Source organism: Cryptomeria japonica, chromosome 8 (genome assembly GCF_030272615.1).
Source record: "Cryptomeria japonica chromosome 8, Sugi_1.0, whole genome shotgun sequence".
Classification (NCBI taxonomy): domain Eukaryota; kingdom Viridiplantae; phylum Streptophyta; class Pinopsida; order Cupressales; family Cupressaceae; genus Cryptomeria; species Cryptomeria japonica.
This window is the reverse complement of record NC_081412.1, coordinates 664678408-664699241: the sequence shown is the minus strand read 5'-3', so window position 1 is coordinate 664699241 and position 20834 is coordinate 664678408. Positions and strand designations below refer to the sequence as shown.

General features: G+C 36.9%; 1 protein-coding gene across 1 annotated transcript; it reads right to left on the bottom strand.

Annotated features, from left to right (window-relative positions):
• Positions 1–7604: 7604 nt before the first annotated feature.
• On the bottom strand, positions 7605–19907 carry LOC131857902 (uncharacterized). Its single transcript, XM_059210686.1, has 14 exons — positions 19856–19907; positions 19445–19612; positions 18464–18631; positions 17483–17650; positions 16502–16669; positions 15521–15688; positions 14540–14707; positions 13559–13726; positions 12578–12745; positions 11597–11764; positions 10616–10783; positions 9635–9802; positions 8654–8821; positions 7605–7840 (listed from the first exon to the last, which is right to left on the bottom strand). The coding sequence occupies exons 1-14, from the start codon at positions 19905–19907 to the stop codon at positions 7605–7607; spliced, it is 2304 nt and encodes a 767-aa protein (XP_059066669.1).
• Positions 19908–20834: the final 927 nt, after the last annotated feature.

Genomic DNA, 20834 nt, shown 5'->3' with positions numbered 1-20834 from the left:
AATGCTATCTTATATTCTAGTAAGCCTTCTTTGTAGGTTCAGTAAGGGTTTCATTGACAGAGCTTTATTGAAGATCTTTGATGTAATGCTAAGTGGTGTTTGTGAAACTTCTAGAAGGGATTTAGGATGCTAATAGTGATTGTGTTCGTGCCTCGACTGATTGGTGTTATTTCTTTGGCATGTGTGGATCTATTTTAGGTCTAGTGCTATCTATATTATGGACCGGTTTCATGAAATGCATTGGTAGATCATTCTGATGCGCTTCTGAGATGTTTTATTGATTGGATGATGTTTTTTTGGCCTTAGGCCGACTTGTGTTATAATTTTATTTCTGGATTATGTAATGCATCTATTGAATTATCATTTGGGTGGCCCACCTAATTGGTTAGGCCTTGAGATGGTATAAAAGTGATGTAAGATCTTATTGTAGATAACATATGTATAAACAAGGAGCAAATAATGTAATGATCATTCGCGCAGAGGATTTGGTCAATCATAGGTGATCGATTTGGGTTTATGTAAGAGGTTTTAGACCTCTGGTATTGAGCTTAACCGGAACTGTAATCTGGCATGTTTGATGCTATCATAGGAAATTCTTCTTTCCAGATTGTTGTCTAAATATTTTGAGTGGTTAACCTCTCTATAGTTAGTGACTCCATTGTGATGAGCAATGCGCTCTAGGTAGTGTGTCTTCCTGCATGTGTAGGCCCCTTATTGTAATATTTATTCATGTGATCAGTGGATAGATATTGTGGTTCTCCAATCCCACCATGGTTTTTCCTCTTTGAGGATTTCCCCATATAAATATATGGTGTTATGGTGTTCATCTTTGTGGTTGCACTATTTCTTATTGTTATATAATTTTAAGTTTACTAGTTGTTGAGTTGTATTAATAAGGTTAAATTTCTCCATTCCGGTAGAACACTGATTCACCTCCCCTCTCAGTATTCTTGGATTCCAACATATTTGGGTGGCAACTCTAAAGTCTATGTTCTAGTGCATGCGTATATTTGAAGAAATTAAAAAAAATTCAAAGGATCTTTCATTATGAGTAAAGAAAATATTACCAAAAGTCACATGAACCAGCATCTGAAATAGAAATTGGTGGGTTAGATTCCAAAAACTCAGAAGAAGAGATGGACATGAAGAGATACAACAACCAACAATATTCCATCATCATGGATACCAAAGCATATGAGTGCCATTAAGTCTTCTTTATATCTTTTTCCTGAAAGTTTTGAAGCATCCTCTAAAGGTTCTAAATTAGATAGTATAGGAATTTTTGATTCATTATTTAAAACATCCGTTCAAGAGGAAATGCAACAACCGACTAAGGAAGTAACAAAAGTACAATATTCTGAAAAGAGAAGAGGTCAAAGTAGAAGTCAAAGTCAATAAAGAGAAAGCACCACTGGTTTACCTCCTCCTTTGGGCCTTACAGAAGAAACTGTTTATTATTTGAAAGAGTTTAGGAACAAGGAGATATAAATCTGATAGATCTAGATGATTCCTCTGGATCTAAAATAACCTTACAAGACCCTAAGAAGGTTTTGGAGAGGTAGATACTTTGAGAAAGGAAATCCAAAAACAAATTGAGTTGAGAAAAGAGAAAGAAAAAGAAAAGGAGTTTGAAGTTGTCAATGCTTTGATTGAAAGAGATAGGTTATTGAGACAATTAGCCACACTTGAGGCCTTGAATTACAAAGAACCAAAACCAAGTGTTGAGGGTCTTGTCTTCAGAGAAAACCTTGATAGGAAAACAAAATAGATCCCTAGAGAAGAACCTAAAGATCAAATTGATCCTAAACAAAATCCATTAGAACCTGTTAAGCCTCAAGCTCATAAGATTGTATTGGATAAAGGTACACACAATTTATCTGGAGTAAAGATTGATGATGAGAAAAAATTTGTGCCCCATTGATGTAGAGGATATTGGTCCTGGTCAACTCTAGAGGGATATAATTAACCCCTTTCCCAAACTAGGTTCACAATCTATTCACTTTGTTTGATATTCAACCTTCACTAGGCTTCACTCAATGCACTCAACTATGGATTCCAACTCCAAAGGTGTATCCAACAAATCCAAAGGTCCCAAAAAACTCAAATTAACTTGACAAAAGTTTCTTCACTCATCAAACTCAGGGTTCTAACTTCATTACACCCGAACTGCTCTATAAGGCTTATTCCTACTAGCCCTACTAAATGGGTATTGTCAACTTAACTCCAAGTTATTCCAAAAACATTTCCCCCAAAATTACATATTTAGACACCCATTTTTAATTTATACAAGATATCCAAAACTCATGTATAGGTACTTTGGACCAACTGTACCAACTAGCACCTTGCTACGCATGAAACTAAGCTAATTAGCCCACTTTTACAAAACAACTACCTCAAAAACACATCACCAAACCTCAAAAAAAAAAAAATCTTACTAAAGGATTCCAATCAACATATTTTCAAGGTTTTAGATAGTGTCATGAACATTTACACTCTCAAACACAAAACCCTCTGTTTCAGGACTACAAACTAGGGCTTTCTCAATCTCACCCCTCAAATCACTTCAAGATTCCAAAAATAGTCCAAACACATTTTGTATTACCTGAATAAACTCAAGAAACTATTAAAAAACCCACTCATTCAATGGTTTCACTCAACTCCACACATGGCACCATAAATTCACTTACTCAACACACAATTCCTCACCACTCTTCACCCTAGGGTTTCACCATCACATCCCCATGGCCATACCTCCACTCCAATTGTTATAATAGGTTATAATAAAAATTTATAAACCCCTTCCACAAGAAATAGTGGATACATAAAGTGGAATGGGTCAATTCTTCATTGTGACCCTCAAACCCTTACAAAACTATCAAATATGGCAGAATTTAGGACAGTAAACAATTTATGCATAAAAAGGATTGGTTAAGCCTTCAAACCAATTCCAAATTAGTTTTATAATATTTAAATATCACATCCAATGAAAATCCAATCAAATATTGCCCTGTACAGACAGTTGCAACCAAGGAAAAGTTCAAATTTTACACAAATTTATAGGGAACCCTTTTATTCATTGACAAGAACTCTTTTGTTTTACAAGATCCGACCTTCAACCATCAACAAAATTTTTTTATAGGTTTGAAAATGAGTATTTAAAATTTCTCCATGTCCATTTAACCAACTTCAACCTCCTAACCAACTTTTAAACTAAACATGTCCGTTGGAATTCAAATTTGACAACTTTAAAAAAGTTGTTTCTTGACAACCTTACATTGCTTGACCTTTTACATCATTGGATTAATCAACACATGTAATTAGACTCAAAATAAGCTAAAACATGATCTTCACACCAATAAGGAGCATTTTTACATATATTTTCTCATATGACAACTTTGTGACTCAATTTGACAACTTTTGAAAACAATGATACATGAACCCTACACATTACACTATGGACCATAAGTGGTCTTATTACATCACAAAATGATCAAAATTACCTTACTAAACCTCATCTAGACTCAACTTGACACATTTACTCATGTGGTCTCATAGAACCCTTGGGTGCTCCTCCACCACTCCACCACGCAGACCTACGTCAACCATCACATGGATTGTCCCAGGCTGATATGGAACTAGAAAAGGCAAAAAAGGAAAGTGAGGCTCTTAAAAAAGAGTTAGAGAAAGTAGAGATGGAATTTTCCATAAAAGAAATGAAGAGGAAGATCAATTTCCTAAAATTGTCCACACAAAAATAATGCATCATCTGTTGCTGGCCCATCAAATATTCAAGGTGTTTCTAGTTCAGGCCCACAGGAACAACAGAATGATAATGTCCCTAGCCAAAATGCCCAAGGTATCAGTTCTACATGAACTACCAATATAGGGAAAAAGGGTCAAAATACTCATCAAAACATAACTTAACCCCAAGTTCCTAAGATGCAAAGCACTAGAATAAATACTGGTAGCCAAAATGCCAAAGGACAGTTTTAGAGAAGGCCTATCCATGTGGAAAGATATAGACAGTTGCATTTCAATGGAATCCCTGGTTATCTTAACCAAATTCCAAATGAGTTGAGAGAAAAGATAAGAAAGTTTGTAGGAAATGATGCTATAACAACAAAGGGGTATATAAAATCTTTCACTAGTAAGTTAAATGACTATGAGATGGAGCATGAGGATGTAGTAATGAAGCTATTTGTGCAATCTTTGACAAAAGATGCAAGAGATTGGTACATGGGATTACTTGTTGCAAGCATTAGTTCTTGGGAGGAATTTGAAAATTATTTTAAGGAACAATTTGGTGATAGGGTTAATCCAATTTTTATGTTAAATGAGTTTAATAACATAAAGAAGCTACCTAATTAAGTTGTAAATGATTTCAACATAAGGTTTCAAAAGGCTATGTATAAATTGTTTTAGGTTTTAAGGTTGGAAGAAAATGTTTGTATAACTTATTTCAATGCATTTGATGGAAATATGGCATAGCTTCTTAGAGATAAGGATCCTCAAACTTTGAGAGATGCATTTAGGATGGAAGTTAACATTAAGAGCAATAGAAGAGCTTCTGGTAAGCTTGGAAGAAGAGAGGATCCTAAATTGTTTAAGAGTTCTAAGGAGAAAATAAAAAAGCTTTTAGGCTCAAAATCTAAGGATGAAGAAAAATTAGACAAGGTACTTAGTACCTTGAAATATATCAAGTATATTTTTGCAAAGAATGAGAAAGGTAGTGGACATGAAAAGCAACAGTTTAATGGGGTTAACAGACCTCCAAGATTACATAATCACCCTTATAATACTAACTGGAAGGATGGTAAGACAATTCAACAAAATTAGAAGGATGAGTAGGAGTAGCAGACTCCTGACCCTTTGCAAAATTGTACAACAAATGTGATTGAGGATACTCCATGGTGTATCTCTTGCCATTCTCCACATTTATTCGAGAATTATGCAGTTGCACAATTCATTGCTACCAATGAAGAATCACAGGAGGGTGAAAAGAATGAAGTGTTTCAAGGCGATAACATGGATTGTTTGATGATTACTTCTTATCTGGAAGAGGTAGATTTCTCTTCTAATAATTCATCTTGGGATTTGGATGTGGATGATCAGAGACAAAGGATAGAATCATACCATCAACAAGTGTTTTTTGATGAAGAATGTGATGTTGATGACCATAGGTGCAATGCTCAACAAAATCGTTGAGAGAGGACAAAATCATACCATCAACAAGTGTCACTAAGAAGACCTTTTGATGAGGAAATTTCCAAATTAACAATTGCTATGGCTGCCCAAGTAAAAATCAATTACCATTTGAGAAATAGGACAATAGGGGAGGATTTGTTACAAGCTAGGGTTGTCACTGCACCAAAAGATCGACCTGTCAATACCCGATACAACCACTAGATTTATAGAATCCACGGGAGGCTATTAAACCATGTCACAAATCCCCGTAAGTGACACTATCCCACTGCCAACAATCCCCCTCCCAACATTACTCATTGCAACCTGTGTTATTCAAACCTCTGACCAAGAACTGATACCACTTGTTGCAAGCTAGGGTTGTTGTTGCACCAAAAGATCAACTTGTCAATGCCTGATACAACCACTAGACTTATAGAATCCATAGGAGGCTGTTAAACCATGTAACAAATCCCTGCAAGGGACACTGGCCCACTGGCAACAGGATCAATGAAAATTTTCTAGTCTTTTCATTAAAGAGTCCAAACATAAGGGTAAAGAAGTGAAAAAAGATAATTAAAAAGATACAGTTAAGATAAAGGAGGTCAAAAATAAAGCATAGGTTAATAAGGTTGAGGTCTTAAAACCTAAGGAGGAAACCACTTCACTAAAGGTAAAGAACAAAGTGAGTGAGAATTCTACTAAGCCTGCTAGAGAGGACCTAAAGTAGAAACAAATCAATGAAAGCAACAAATTAAAGGAAAGTGAAGAAAGGCCAGGTACGTCCCATGTTTTGCCAGATTACACACTTGTAGATATGTTGCAGTTTCTTTCTCAAATTATTGTTAAAGTCCATTTATTAGATATGATGAGAATTGACGACCACAAGGAGAAGGTCATGACCTGGTTCAAAAGTGCTTCATTAGTTAAGATTGAACACGTAAACAATTCTCATGATGTGAAGGGGGAAGGAAGTGAAAGTGAAAAGAAAAATAAAGAGTTAGAGGGAATTGTGTCACAAATTCCCCAAATGTATCTTGAGAATATAGTAAATGAGTGTTCGGAAAATGATCATCCTTTCTTTTTAAGTGTTATTATTAATGGAAAGGAATTAAAAAACTGTATGATTGATAATGGGGCCTCAAACAGTGTTATGCCAGTAAAAATTATGGAAGCTATGGGTATGAATGTTGACAGTATTCAAGGAAAAAAAAATTCTATGGATGCAAGGGAGGTACCTATAATAGGAACTATTAGTGCATTGCCTTATAGGCTTGCAACATTCCCTAAAAAGGAATTGACAATGCATGGTATAGTTGTAGATATTCCACCTCAAAATGGGGCGTTGTTATCAAGAAAGTGGACTGCTTCTATGGGAGGAAGTTTGCAGTGTGACTTGTCTTATGCAACTTTCTGTATTGATGGAAAGCATGTGAAGATTGATAGAGATGCTAGAGTGCCACATATGATTGAGCATGACCCAGATGAGAATATGACTTGTTTTATTGACACTCCTATAAATGCCTTTAGTGTTGAGAATATTCCAAAAAAGGATGAGGAAATACCTGCACCACTTGATAAAGAATTTGAGAAGTCATCAAAGGATGGACACATTTGAACTATATACTGTGATGGAGCTAGTTCAAAAGAAGGTTCAGGTGCAGGAGTGCTATTAGTATCTGTTAGAGTTATCATGTATTAGCTAATAATTATTTATCTTATTATTAGTCTATTATCCTCTACACTTAAGCTAAACTTAGACATTTAATAATATTGTAGGTCATTATCCCTTTAGGTTTTCTTTAGGTTGCACAATCTCCTTTTATAAGGATTGTATTGTATTTCTTTTTTCATTCCCTCTCTGAATGATAATCTTTTTCTTCAGAGCCATTATTGCTTTTCTATCTCCATTCTTCTCTTGTGATAGGTATTTTGCTTGCAAGTGTTCTTGGGATCTCTGAAGTTGCATTTCTCAACTTCTTCATGGTATCAGATCCTGCATTTGCTACTACTTGTCCCTGATTTTTCAGAAGAATTTTTTGGAGGCTAGGGTTTAAATATTTTTAGAGCCTTTTATTTGAATTTGGGGTGCTTCTTTATTATTTCCAGGCATTTTGGGCTCAAACAAACCTCATGCTTGGATTTAGGAGGTTGATTGGACGAATTTTTATATATAATTCAACTATTTTAGGTGACAGAGGCACCTAGGATCATTCTTCCTACTTGGCCATACGACTGTATGACCACCTATATGCATTCCAAGAAAACATATGATATTTTTTCTACAAAAAAAAATTTTGGCTTATTTTTTCAAAAAAAATTAACCTGAAAATTTTTTATTAAAATTTTTTTGGCATTTAAAAGAGTTTTTTTTTTTTTAAAATAAAAAACATTGTGAAAAAGGGGGGGGTGTTGTACCCCTGCTACAATCCATATGAACTACAACCGTCAGGCCTACAATAGGTCACCGATGGTTTCCATAGGCTCCCACCCCAACCCACGTCGCCTTTCGGCCACCCCGCCACTGACCCTACAGATGGTGAGACCACTGCCGTCTCTGGTATCCCATTCTCTGCTGCCGAGGTTTTTTCAGCAGGAATAGATTTTTCGACACCACCATGGCCTCCTCCACTGTGGCCCTTTTTCGGTGACCACCCAACTTTTTGGCAATTTTTTTTTAGGAATAATTTCTTTTGCAGGCATGGGGGGAATTTTCTAGGCAACAGATTTTTTTTTCCGACAATTTTCTGACAAGAATTTTTTTGTTGAAAGTAAAGGGAATATTCTCATAATATTTTATTGATGTCATCAGTACTGAAGCCTTTACATGGCCCCTGAGACCCTCTTTGTGCCCTAAAAGAGGGGTTTTTTTCTTTTGGCCATAACTTGGGCATACGATAACATTTTTTGGCAAACGAGATATTGTCGGAAAGCTGGTCTCGTCTACTTTCCATATTTGTGGGTTTCATCATCTAGTTGTTTTTTGGTATATTCTATATCCATTTGAATTCATAGGTTCTATTTTCAGTCTCAAGCTCATATTTTTAGAGCCTTTTATTTGAATTTGGGGTGCTTCTTTATTATTTCCAGGCATTTTGGGCTCAAACAAACCTCATGCTTGGATTTAGGAGGTTGATTGGACGAATTTTTATATATAATTCAACTATTTTAGGTGACAGAGGCACCTAGGATCATTCTTCCTACTTGGCCATACGACTGTATGACCACCTATATGCATTCCAAGAAAACATATGATATTTTTTCTACAAAAAAAAATTTTGGCTTATTTTTTCAAAAAAAATTAACCTGAAAATTTTTTATTAAAATTTTTTTGGCATTTAAAAGAGTTTTTTTTTTTTTAAAATAAAAAACATTGTGAAAAAGGGGGGGGTGTTGTACCCCTGCTACAATCCATATGAACTACAACCGTCAGGCCTACAATAGGTCACCGATGGTTTCCATAGGCTCCCACCCCAACCCACGTCGCCTTTCGGCCACCCCGCCACTGACCCTACAGATGGTGAGACCACTGCCGTCTCTGGTATCCCATTCTCTGCTGCCGAGGTTTTTTCAGCAGGAATAGATTTTTCGACACCACCATGGCCTCCTCCACTGTGGCCCTTTTTCGGTGACCACCCAACTTTTTGGCAATTTTTTTTTAGGAATAATTTCTTTTGCAGGCATGGGGGGAATTTTCTAGGCAACAGATTTTTTTTTCCGACAATTTTCTGACAAGAATTTTTTTGTTGAAAGTAAAGGGAATATTCTCATAATATTTTATTGATGTCATCAGTACTGAAGCCTTTACATGGCCCCTGAGACCCTCTTTGTGCCCTAAAAGAGGGGTTTTTTTCTTTTGGCCATAACTTGGGCATACGATAACATTTTTTGGCAAACGAGATATTGTCGGAAAGCTGGTCTCGTCTACTTTCCATATTTGTGGGTTTCATCATCTAGTTGTTTTTTGGTATATTCTATATCCATTTGAATTCATAGGTTCTATTTTCAGTCTCAAGCTCATATTTTTAGAGCCTTTTATTTGAATTTGGGGTGCTTCTTTATTATTTCCAGGCATTTTGGGCTCAAACAAACCTCATGCTTGGATTTAGGAGGTTGATTGGACGAATTTTTATATATAATTCAACTATTTTAGGTGACAGAGGCACCTAGGATCATTCTTCCTACTTGGCCATACGACTGTATGACCACCTATATGCATTCCAAGAAAACATATGATATTTTTTCTACAAAAAAAAATTTTGGCTTATTTTTTCAAAAAAAATTAACCTGAAAATTTTTTATTAAAATTTTTTTGGCATTTAAAAGAGTTTTTTTTTTTTTAAAATAAAAAACATTGTGAAAAAGGGGGGGGTGTTGTACCCCTGCTACAATCCATATGAACTACAACCGTCAGGCCTACAATAGGTCACCGATGGTTTCCATAGGCTCCCACCCCAACCCACGTCGCCTTTCGGCCACCCCGCCACTGACCCTACAGATGGTGAGACCACTGCCGTCTCTGGTATCCCATTCTCTGCTGCCGAGGTTTTTTCAGCAGGAATAGATTTTTCGACACCACCATGGCCTCCTCCACTGTGGCCCTTTTTCGGTGACCACCCAACTTTTTGGCAATTTTTTTTTAGGAATAATTTCTTTTGCAGGCATGGGGGGAATTTTCTAGGCAACAGATTTTTTTTTCCGACAATTTTCTGACAAGAATTTTTTTGTTGAAAGTAAAGGGAATATTCTCATAATATTTTATTGATGTCATCAGTACTGAAGCCTTTACATGGCCCCTGAGACCCTCTTTGTGCCCTAAAAGAGGGGTTTTTTTCTTTTGGCCATAACTTGGGCATACGATAACATTTTTTGGCAAACGAGATATTGTCGGAAAGCTGGTCTCGTCTACTTTCCATATTTGTGGGTTTCATCATCTAGTTGTTTTTTGGTATATTCTATATCCATTTGAATTCATAGGTTCTATTTTCAGTCTCAAGCTCATATTTTTAGAGCCTTTTATTTGAATTTGGGGTGCTTCTTTATTATTTCCAGGCATTTTGGGCTCAAACAAACCTCATGCTTGGATTTAGGAGGTTGATTGGACGAATTTTTATATATAATTCAACTATTTTAGGTGACAGAGGCACCTAGGATCATTCTTCCTACTTGGCCATACGACTGTATGACCACCTATATGCATTCCAAGAAAACATATGATATTTTTTCTACAAAAAAAAATTTTGGCTTATTTTTTCAAAAAAAATTAACCTGAAAATTTTTTATTAAAATTTTTTTGGCATTTAAAAGAGTTTTTTTTTTTTTAAAATAAAAAACATTGTGAAAAAGGGGGGGGTGTTGTACCCCTGCTACAATCCATATGAACTACAACCGTCAGGCCTACAATAGGTCACCGATGGTTTCCATAGGCTCCCACCCCAACCCACGTCGCCTTTCGGCCACCCCGCCACTGACCCTACAGATGGTGAGACCACTGCCGTCTCTGGTATCCCATTCTCTGCTGCCGAGGTTTTTTCAGCAGGAATAGATTTTTCGACACCACCATGGCCTCCTCCACTGTGGCCCTTTTTCGGTGACCACCCAACTTTTTGGCAATTTTTTTTTAGGAATAATTTCTTTTGCAGGCATGGGGGGAATTTTCTAGGCAACAGATTTTTTTTTCCGACAATTTTCTGACAAGAATTTTTTTGTTGAAAGTAAAGGGAATATTCTCATAATATTTTATTGATGTCATCAGTACTGAAGCCTTTACATGGCCCCTGAGACCCTCTTTGTGCCCTAAAAGAGGGGTTTTTTTCTTTTGGCCATAACTTGGGCATACGATAACATTTTTTGGCAAACGAGATATTGTCGGAAAGCTGGTCTCGTCTACTTTCCATATTTGTGGGTTTCATCATCTAGTTGTTTTTTGGTATATTCTATATCCATTTGAATTCATAGGTTCTATTTTCAGTCTCAAGCTCATATTTTTAGAGCCTTTTATTTGAATTTGGGGTGCTTCTTTATTATTTCCAGGCATTTTGGGCTCAAACAAACCTCATGCTTGGATTTAGGAGGTTGATTGGACGAATTTTTATATATAATTCAACTATTTTAGGTGACAGAGGCACCTAGGATCATTCTTCCTACTTGGCCATACGACTGTATGACCACCTATATGCATTCCAAGAAAACATATGATATTTTTTCTACAAAAAAAAATTTTGGCTTATTTTTTCAAAAAAAATTAACCTGAAAATTTTTTATTAAAATTTTTTTGGCATTTAAAAGAGTTTTTTTTTTTTTAAAATAAAAAACATTGTGAAAAAGGGGGGGGTGTTGTACCCCTGCTACAATCCATATGAACTACAACCGTCAGGCCTACAATAGGTCACCGATGGTTTCCATAGGCTCCCACCCCAACCCACGTCGCCTTTCGGCCACCCCGCCACTGACCCTACAGATGGTGAGACCACTGCCGTCTCTGGTATCCCATTCTCTGCTGCCGAGGTTTTTTCAGCAGGAATAGATTTTTCGACACCACCATGGCCTCCTCCACTGTGGCCCTTTTTCGGTGACCACCCAACTTTTTGGCAATTTTTTTTTAGGAATAATTTCTTTTGCAGGCATGGGGGGAATTTTCTAGGCAACAGATTTTTTTTTCCGACAATTTTCTGACAAGAATTTTTTTGTTGAAAGTAAAGGGAATATTCTCATAATATTTTATTGATGTCATCAGTACTGAAGCCTTTACATGGCCCCTGAGACCCTCTTTGTGCCCTAAAAGAGGGGTTTTTTTCTTTTGGCCATAACTTGGGCATACGATAACATTTTTTGGCAAACGAGATATTGTCGGAAAGCTGGTCTCGTCTACTTTCCATATTTGTGGGTTTCATCATCTAGTTGTTTTTTGGTATATTCTATATCCATTTGAATTCATAGGTTCTATTTTCAGTCTCAAGCTCATATTTTTAGAGCCTTTTATTTGAATTTGGGGTGCTTCTTTATTATTTTCAGGCATTTTGGGCTCAAACAAACCTCATGCTTGGATTTAGGAGGTTGATTGGACGAATTTTTATATATAATTCAACTATTTTAGGTGACAGAGGCACCTAGGATCATTCTTCCTACTTGGCCATACGACTGTATGACCACCTATATGCATTCCAAGAAAACATATGATATTTTTTCTACAAAAAAAAATTTTGGCTTATTTTTTCAAAAAAAATTAACCTGAAAATTTTTTATTAAAATTTTTTTGGCATTTAAAAGAGTTTTTTTTTTTTTAAAATAAAAAACATTGTGAAAAAGGGGGGGGTGTTGTACCCCTGCTACAATCCATATGAACTACAACCGTCAGGCCTACAATAGGTCACCGATGGTTTCCATAGGCTCCCACCCCAACCCACGTCGCCTTTCGGCCACCCCGCCACTGACCCTACAGATGGTGAGACCACTGCCGTCTCTGGTATCCCATTCTCTGCTGCCGAGGTTTTTTCAGCAGGAATAGATTTTTCGACACCACCATGGCCTCCTCCACTGTGGCCCTTTTTCGGTGACCACCCAACTTTTTGGCAATTTTTTTTTAGGAATAATTTCTTTTGCAGGCATGGGGGGAATTTTCTAGGCAACAGATTTTTTTTTCCGACAATTTTCTGACAAGAATTTTTTTGTTGAAAGTAAAGGGAATATTCTCATAATATTTTATTGATGTCATCAGTACTGAAGCCTTTACATGGCCCCTGAGACCCTCTTTGTGCCCTAAAAGAGGGGTTTTTTTCTTTTGGCCATAACTTGGGCATACGATAACATTTTTTGGCAAACGAGATATTGTCGGAAAGCTGGTCTCGTCTACTTTCCATATTTGTGGGTTTCATCATCTAGTTGTTTTTTGGTATATTCTATATCCATTTGAATTCATAGGTTCTATTTTCAGTCTCAAGCTCATATTTTTAGAGCCTTTTATTTGAATTTGGGGTGCTTCTTTATTATTTCCAGGCATTTTGGGCTCAAACAAACCTCATGCTTGGATTTAGGAGGTTGATTGGACGAATTTTTATATATAATTCAACTATTTTAGGTGACAGAGGCACCTAGGATCATTCTTCCTACTTGGCCATACGACTGTATGACCACCTATATGCATTCCAAGAAAACATATGATATTTTTTCTACAAAAAAAAATTTTGGCTTATTTTTTCAAAAAAAATTAACCTGAAAATTTTTTATTAAAATTTTTTTGGCATTTAAAAGAGTTTTTTTTTTTTTAAAATAAAAAACATTGTGAAAAAGGGGGGGGTGTTGTACCCCTGCTACAATCCATATGAACTACAACCGTCAGGCCTACAATAGGTCACCGATGGTTTCCATAGGCTCCCACCCCAACCCACGTCGCCTTTCGGCCACCCCGCCACTGACCCTACAGATGGTGAGACCACTGCCGTCTCTGGTATCCCATTCTCTGCTGCCGAGGTTTTTTCAGCAGGAATAGATTTTTCGACACCACCATGGCCTCCTCCACTGTGGCCCTTTTTCGGTGACCACCCAACTTTTTGGCAATTTTTTTTTAGGAATAATTTCTTTTGCAGGCATGGGGGGAATTTTCTAGGCAACAGATTTTTTTTTCCGACAATTTTCTGACAAGAATTTTTTTGTTGAAAGTAAAGGGAATATTCTCATAATATTTTATTGATGTCATCAGTACTGAAGCCTTTACATGGCCCCTGAGACCCTCTTTGTGCCCTAAAAGAGGGGTTTTTTTCTTTTGGCCATAACTTGGGCATACGATAACATTTTTTGGCAAACGAGATATTGTCGGAAAGCTGGTCTCGTCTACTTTCCATATTTGTGGGTTTCATCATCTAGTTGTTTTTTGGTATATTCTATATCCATTTGAATTCATAGGTTCTATTTTCAGTCTCAAGCTCATATTTTTAGAGCCTTTTATTTGAATTTGGGGTGCTTCTTTATTATTTCCAGGCATTTTGGGCTCAAACAAACCTCATGCTTGGATTTAGGAGGTTGATTGGACGAATTTTTATATATAATTCAACTATTTTAGGTGACAGAGGCACCTAGGATCATTCTTCCTACTTGGCCATACGACTGTATGACCACCTATATGCATTCCAAGAAAACATATGATATTTTTTCTACAAAAAAAAATTTTGGCTTATTTTTTCAAAAAAAATTAACCTGAAAATTTTTTATTAAAATTTTTTTGGCATTTAAAAGAGTTTTTTTTTTTTTAAAATAAAAAACATTGTGAAAAAGGGGGGGGTGTTGTACCCCTGCTACAATCCATATGAACTACAACCGTCAGGCCTACAATAGGTCACCGATGGTTTCCATAGGCTCCCACCCCAACCCACGTCGCCTTTCGGCCACCCCGCCACTGACCCTACAGATGGTGAGACCACTGCCGTCTCTGGTATCCCATTCTCTGCTGCCGAGGTTTTTTCAGCAGGAATAGATTTTTCGACACCACCATGGCCTCCTCCACTGTGGCCCTTTTTCGGTGACCACCCAACTTTTTGGCAATTTTTTTTTAGGAATAATTTCTTTTGCAGGCATGGGGGGAATTTTCTAGGCAACAGATTTTTTTTTCCGACAATTTTCTGACAAGAATTTTTTTGTTGAAAGTAAAGGGAATATTCTCATAATATTTTATTGATGTCATCAGTACTAAAGCCTTTACATGGCCCCTGAGACCCTCTTTGTGCCCTAAAAGAGGGGTTTTTTTCTTTTGGCCATAACTTGGGCATACGATAACATTTTTTGGCAAACGAGATATTGTCGGAAAGCTGGTCTCGTCTACTTTCCATATTTGTGGGTTTCATCATCTAGTTGTTTTTTGGTATATTCTATATCCATTTGAATTCATAGGTTCTATTTTCAGTCTCAAGCTCATATTTTTAGAGCCTTTTATTTGAATTTGGGGTGCTTCTTTATTATTTCCAGGCATTTTGGGCTCAAACAAACCTCATGCTTGGATTTAGGAGGTTGATTGGACGAATTTTTATATATAATTCAACTATTTTAGGTGACAGAGGCACCTAGGATCATTCTTCCTACTTGGCCATACGACTGTATGACCACCTATATGCATTCCAAGAAAACATATGATATTTTTTCTACAAAAAAAAATTTTGGCTTATTTTTTCAAAAAAAATTAACCTGAAAATTTTTTATTAAAATTTTTTTGGCATTTAAAAGAGTTTTTTTTTTTTTAAAATAAAAAACATTGTGAAAAAGGGGGGGGTGTTGTACCCCTGCTACAATCCATATGAACTACAACCGTCAGGCCTACAATAGGTCACCGATGGTTTCCATAGGCTCCCACCCCAACCCACGTCGCCTTTCGGCCACCCCGCCACTGACCCTACAGATGGTGAGACCACTGCCGTCTCTGGTATCCCATTCTCTGCTGCCGAGGTTTTTTCAGCAGGAATAGATTTTTCGACACCACCATGGCCTCCTCCACTGTGGCCCTTTTTCGGTGACCACCCAACTTTTTGGCAATTTTTTTTTAGGAATAATTTCTTTTGCAGGCATGGGGGGAATTTTCTAGGCAACAGATTTTTTTTTCCGACAATTTTCTGACAAGAATTTTTTTGTTGAAAGTAAAGGGAATATTCTCATAATATTTTATTGATGTCATCAGTACTGAAGCCTTTACATGGCCCCTGAGACCCTCTTTGTGCCCTAAAAGAGGGGTTTTTTTCTTTTGGCCATAACTTGGGCATACGATAACATTTTTTGGCAAACGAGATATTGTCGGAAAGCTGGTCTCGTCTACTTTCCATATTTGTGGGTTTCATCATCTAGTTGTTTTTTGGTATATTCTATATCCATTTGAATTCATAGGTTCTATTTTCAGTCTCAAGCTCATATTTTTAGAGCCTTTTATTTGAATTTGGGGTGCTTCTTTATTATTTCCAGGCATTTTGGGCTCAAACAAACCTCATGCTTGGATTTAGGAGGTTGATTGGACGAATTTTTATATATAATTCAACTATTTTAGGTGACAGAGGCACCTAGGATCATTCTTCCTACTTGGCCATACGACTGTATGACCACCTATATGCATTCCAAGAAAACATATGATATTTTTTCTACAAAAAAAAATTTTGGCTTATTTTTTCAAAAAAAATTAACCTGAAAATTTTTTATTAAAATTTTTTTGGCATTTAAAAGAGTTTTTTTTTTTTTAAAATAAAAAACATTGTGAAAAAGGGGGGGGTGTTGTACCCCTGCTACAATCCATATGAACTACAACCGTCAGGCCTACAATAGGTCACCGATGGTTTCCATAGGCTCCCACCCCAACCCACGTCGCCTTTCGGCCACCCCGCCACTGACCCTACAGATGGTGAGACCACTGCCGTCTCTGGTATCCCATTCTCTGCTGCCGAGGTTTTTTCAGCAGGAATAGATTTTTCGACACCACCATGGCCTCCTCCACTGTGGCCCTTTTTCGGTGACCACCCAACTTTTTGGCAATTTTTTTTTAGGAATAATTTCTTTTGCAGGCATGGGGGGAATTTTCTAGGCAACAGATTTTTTTTTCCGACAATTTTCTGACAAGAATTTTTTTGTTGAAAGTAAAGGGAATATTCTCATAATATTTTATTGATGTCATCAGTACTGAAGCCTTTACATGGCCCCTGAGACCCTCTTTGTGCCCTAAAAGAGGGGTTTTTTTCTTTTGGCCATAACTTGGGCATACGATAACATTTTTTGGCAAACGAGATATTGTCGGAAAGCTGGTCTCGTCTACTTTCCATATTTGTGGGTTTCATCATCTAGTTGTTTTTTGGTATATTCTATATCCATTTGAATTCATAGGTTCTATTTTCAGTCTCAAGCTCATATTTTTAGAGCCTTTTATTTGAATTTGGGGTGCTTCTTTATTATTTCCAGGCATTTTGGGCTCAAACAAACCTCATGCTTGGATTTAGGAGGTTGATTGGACGAATTTTTATATATAATTCAACTATTTTAGGTGACAGAGGCACCTAGGATCATTCTTCCTACTTGGCCATACGACTGTATGACCACCTATATGCATTCCAAGAAAACATATGATATTTTTTCTACAAAAAAAAATTTTGGCTTATTTTTTCAAAAAAAATTAACCTGAAAATTTTTTATTAAAATTTTTTTGGCATTTAAAAGAGTTTTTTTTTTTTTAAAATAAAAAACATTGTGAAAAAGGGGGGGGTGTTGTACCCCTGCTACAATCCATATGAACTACAACCGTCAGGCCTACAATAGGTCACCGATGGTTTCCATAGGCTCCCACCCCAACCCACGTCGCCTTTCGGCCACCCCGCCACTGACCCTACAGATGGTGAGACCACTGCCGTCTCTGGTATCCCATTCTCTGCTGCCGAGGTTTTTTCAGCAGGAATAGATTTTTCGACACCACCATGGCCTCCTCCACTGTGGCCCTTTTTCGGTGACCACCCAACTTTTTGGCAATTTTTTTTTAGGAATAATTTCTTTTGCAGGCATGGGGGGAATTTTCTAGGCAACAGATTTTTTTTTCCGACAATTTTCTGACAAGAATTTTTTTGTTGAAAGTAAAGGGAATATTCTCATAATATTTTATTGATGTCATCAGTACTAAAGCCTTTACATGGCCCCTGAGACCCTCTTTGTGCCCTAAAAGAGGGGTTTTTTTCTTTTGGCCATAACTTGGGCATACGATAACATTTTTTGGCAAACGAGATATTGTCGGAAAGCTGGTCTCGTCTACTTTCCATATTTGTGGGTTTCATCATCTAGTTGTTTTTTGGTATATTCTATATCCATTTGAATTCATAGGTTCTATTTTCAGTCTCAAGCTCATATTTTTAGAGCCTTTTATTTGAATTTGGGGTGCTTCTTTATTATTTCCAGGCATTTTGGGCTCAAACAAACCTCATGCTTGGATTTAGGAGGTTGATTGGACGAATTTTTATATATAATTCAACTATTTTAGGTGACAGAGGCACCTAGGATCATTCTTCCTACTTGGCCATACGACTGTATGACCACCTATATGCATTCCAAGAAAACATATGATATTTTTTCTACAAAAAAAAATTTTGGCTTATTTTTTCAAAAAAAATTAACCTGAAAATTTTTTATTAAAATTTTTTTGGCATTTAAAAGAGTTTTTTTTTTTTTAAAATAAAAAACATTGTGAAAAAGGGGGGGGTGTTGTACCCCTGCTACAATCCATATGAACTACAACCGTCAGGCCTACAATAGGTCACCGATGGTTTCCATAGGCTCCCACCCCAACCCACGTCGCCTTTCGGCCACCCCGCCACTGACCCTACAGATGGTGAGACCACTGCCGTCTCTGGTATCCCATTCTCTGCTGCCGAGGTTTTTTCAGCAGGAATAGATTTTTCGACACCACCATGGCCTCCTCCACTGTGGCCCTTTTTCGGTGACCACCCAACTTTTTGGCAATTTTTTTTTAGGAATAATTTCTTTTGCAGGCATGGGGGGAATTTTCTAGGCAACAGATTTTTTTTTCCGACAATTTTCTGACAAGAATTTTTTTGTTGAAAGTAAAGGGAATATTCTCATAATATTTTATTGATGTCATCAGTACTGAAGCCTTTACATGGCCCCTGAGACCCTCTTTGTGCCCTAAAAGAGGGGTTTTTTTCTTTTGGCCATAACTTGGGCATACGATAACATTTTTTGGCAAACGAGATATTGTCGGAAAGCTGGTCTCGTCTACTTTCCATATTTGTGGGTTTCATCATCTAGTTGTTTTTTGGTATATTCTATATCCATTTGAATTCATAGGTTCTATTTTCAGTCTCAAGCTCATATTTTTAGAGCCTTTTATTTGAATTTGGGGTGCTTCTTTATTATTTCCAGGCATTTTGGGCTCAAACAAACCTCATGCTTGGATTTAGGAGGTTGATTGGACGAATTTTTATATATAATTCAACTATTTTAGGTGACAGAGGCACCTAGGATCATTCTTCCTACTTGGCCATACGACTGTATGACCACCTATATGCATTCCAAGAAAACATATGATATTTTTTCTACAAAAAAAAATTTTGGCTTATTTTTTCAAAAAAAATTAACCTGAAAATTTTTTATTAAAATTTTTTTGGCATTTAAAAGAGTTTTTTTTTTTTTAAAATAAAAAACATTGTGAAAAAGGGGGGGGTGTTGTACCCCTGCTACAATCCATATGAACTACAACCGTCAGGCCTACAATAGGTCACCGATGGTTTCCATAGGCTCCCACCCCAACCCACGTCGCCTTTCGGCCACCCCGCCACTGACCCTACAGATGGTGAGACCACTGCCGTCTCTGGTATCCCATTCTCTGCTGCCGAGGTTTTTTCAGCAGGAATAGATTTTTCGACACCACCATGGCCTCCTCCACTGTGGCCCTTTTTCGGTGACCACCCAACTTTTTGGCAATTTTTTTTTAGGAATAATTTCTTTTGCAGGCATGGGGGGAATTTTCTAGGCAACAGATTTTTTTTTCCGACAATTTTCTGACAAGAATTTTTTTGTTGAAAGTAAAGGGAATATTCTCATAATATTTTATTGATGTCATCAGTACTGAAGCCTTTACATGGCCCCTGAGACCCTCTTTGTGCCCTAAAAGAGGGGTTTTTTTCTTTTGGCCATAACTTGGGCATACGATAACATTTTTTGGCAAACGAGATATTGTCGGAAAGCTGGTCTCGTCTACTTTCCATATTTGTGGGTTTCATCATCTAGTTGTTTTTTGGTATATTCTATATCCATTTGAATTCATAGGTTCTATTTTCAGTCTCAAGCTCATATCTTTTCACCAATTTCTCTATTTTTTGCGATTCCAGTGGTGTTGGGACGGTGTTTCAGAGCTCTTCACATCCATCCACACATGTTATCCAAATTTTACTCTAGGTACATTTAATTCAGTTTTTGCGTTTTCACACTCTAGTGAATTACTTGGACACATGAGCTCATGGGAACTTCTTTTTTGGGTGGGATGACTTGTTGTTGGTTTTTCTTCATGTATTTCTGGTATTTTTGTCTTATTTGGGCATTGTATACATCTTTTGGTAAGTATTTTCCTTTTTTGCAAACGCACTGAGATAAAGTGCCACTATGCTTTGCATGCTTGGGATCTTGCACATCTTGTGCCTTATTATACTAGCACTCCATTACAAAGTTCCATGGGGGGTTTGATGTTTGCCTTTTTTTACCATCTACCTTTGTCATATGACTATTCCACCCATGACATTAGCCTCATGATGTATGTCAAGTGAGTGTTCCTTCCACGACACTAGCCTTTAGGAATTTTATAAGGATTGTATTGTATTTATTTTTTCATTCCCTCTCTGAATGATGATCTTTTTCTTCAGAGCCATTATTTATTTTTTGTCTCCATTCTTCTCTTGTGATAGGTATTTTTCTCATAGGTGTTCTTGGGATCTCTAAAGTTGTATTTCTCAACTTCTTCAGTATCACCCCATAGAAAAACATTTAAATTTTCTTTCATGTTGTCTTTCACATTCACAAATAATGTGGTAGAATATGAAGCATTGTTGTTGTGGTTGAGACTTGTAGAGAAACATGGGATAAGAAAGCTTAAAGTTGTTGGAGATTCAGAGTTAGTCATATCCCAGGTTAGATCCAAA

Coding starts and splice junctions, on each gene's coding strand:
- LOC131857902 (XM_059210686.1), bottom strand. CDS start 19,907: ATGGAAAGTAGACGAGACCAGCTTTCCGACAATATCTCGTTTGCCAAA. Junction 17,651..18,463: donor GAAAGGCGACGTGGGTTGGG/GTGGGAGCCTAT, acceptor ATTGCCAAAAAG/TTGGGTGGTCACCGAAAAAG. Junction 13,727..14,539: donor GAAAGGCGACGTGGGTTGGG/GTGGGAGCCTAT, acceptor ATTGCCAAAAAG/TTGGGTGGTCACCGAAAAAG.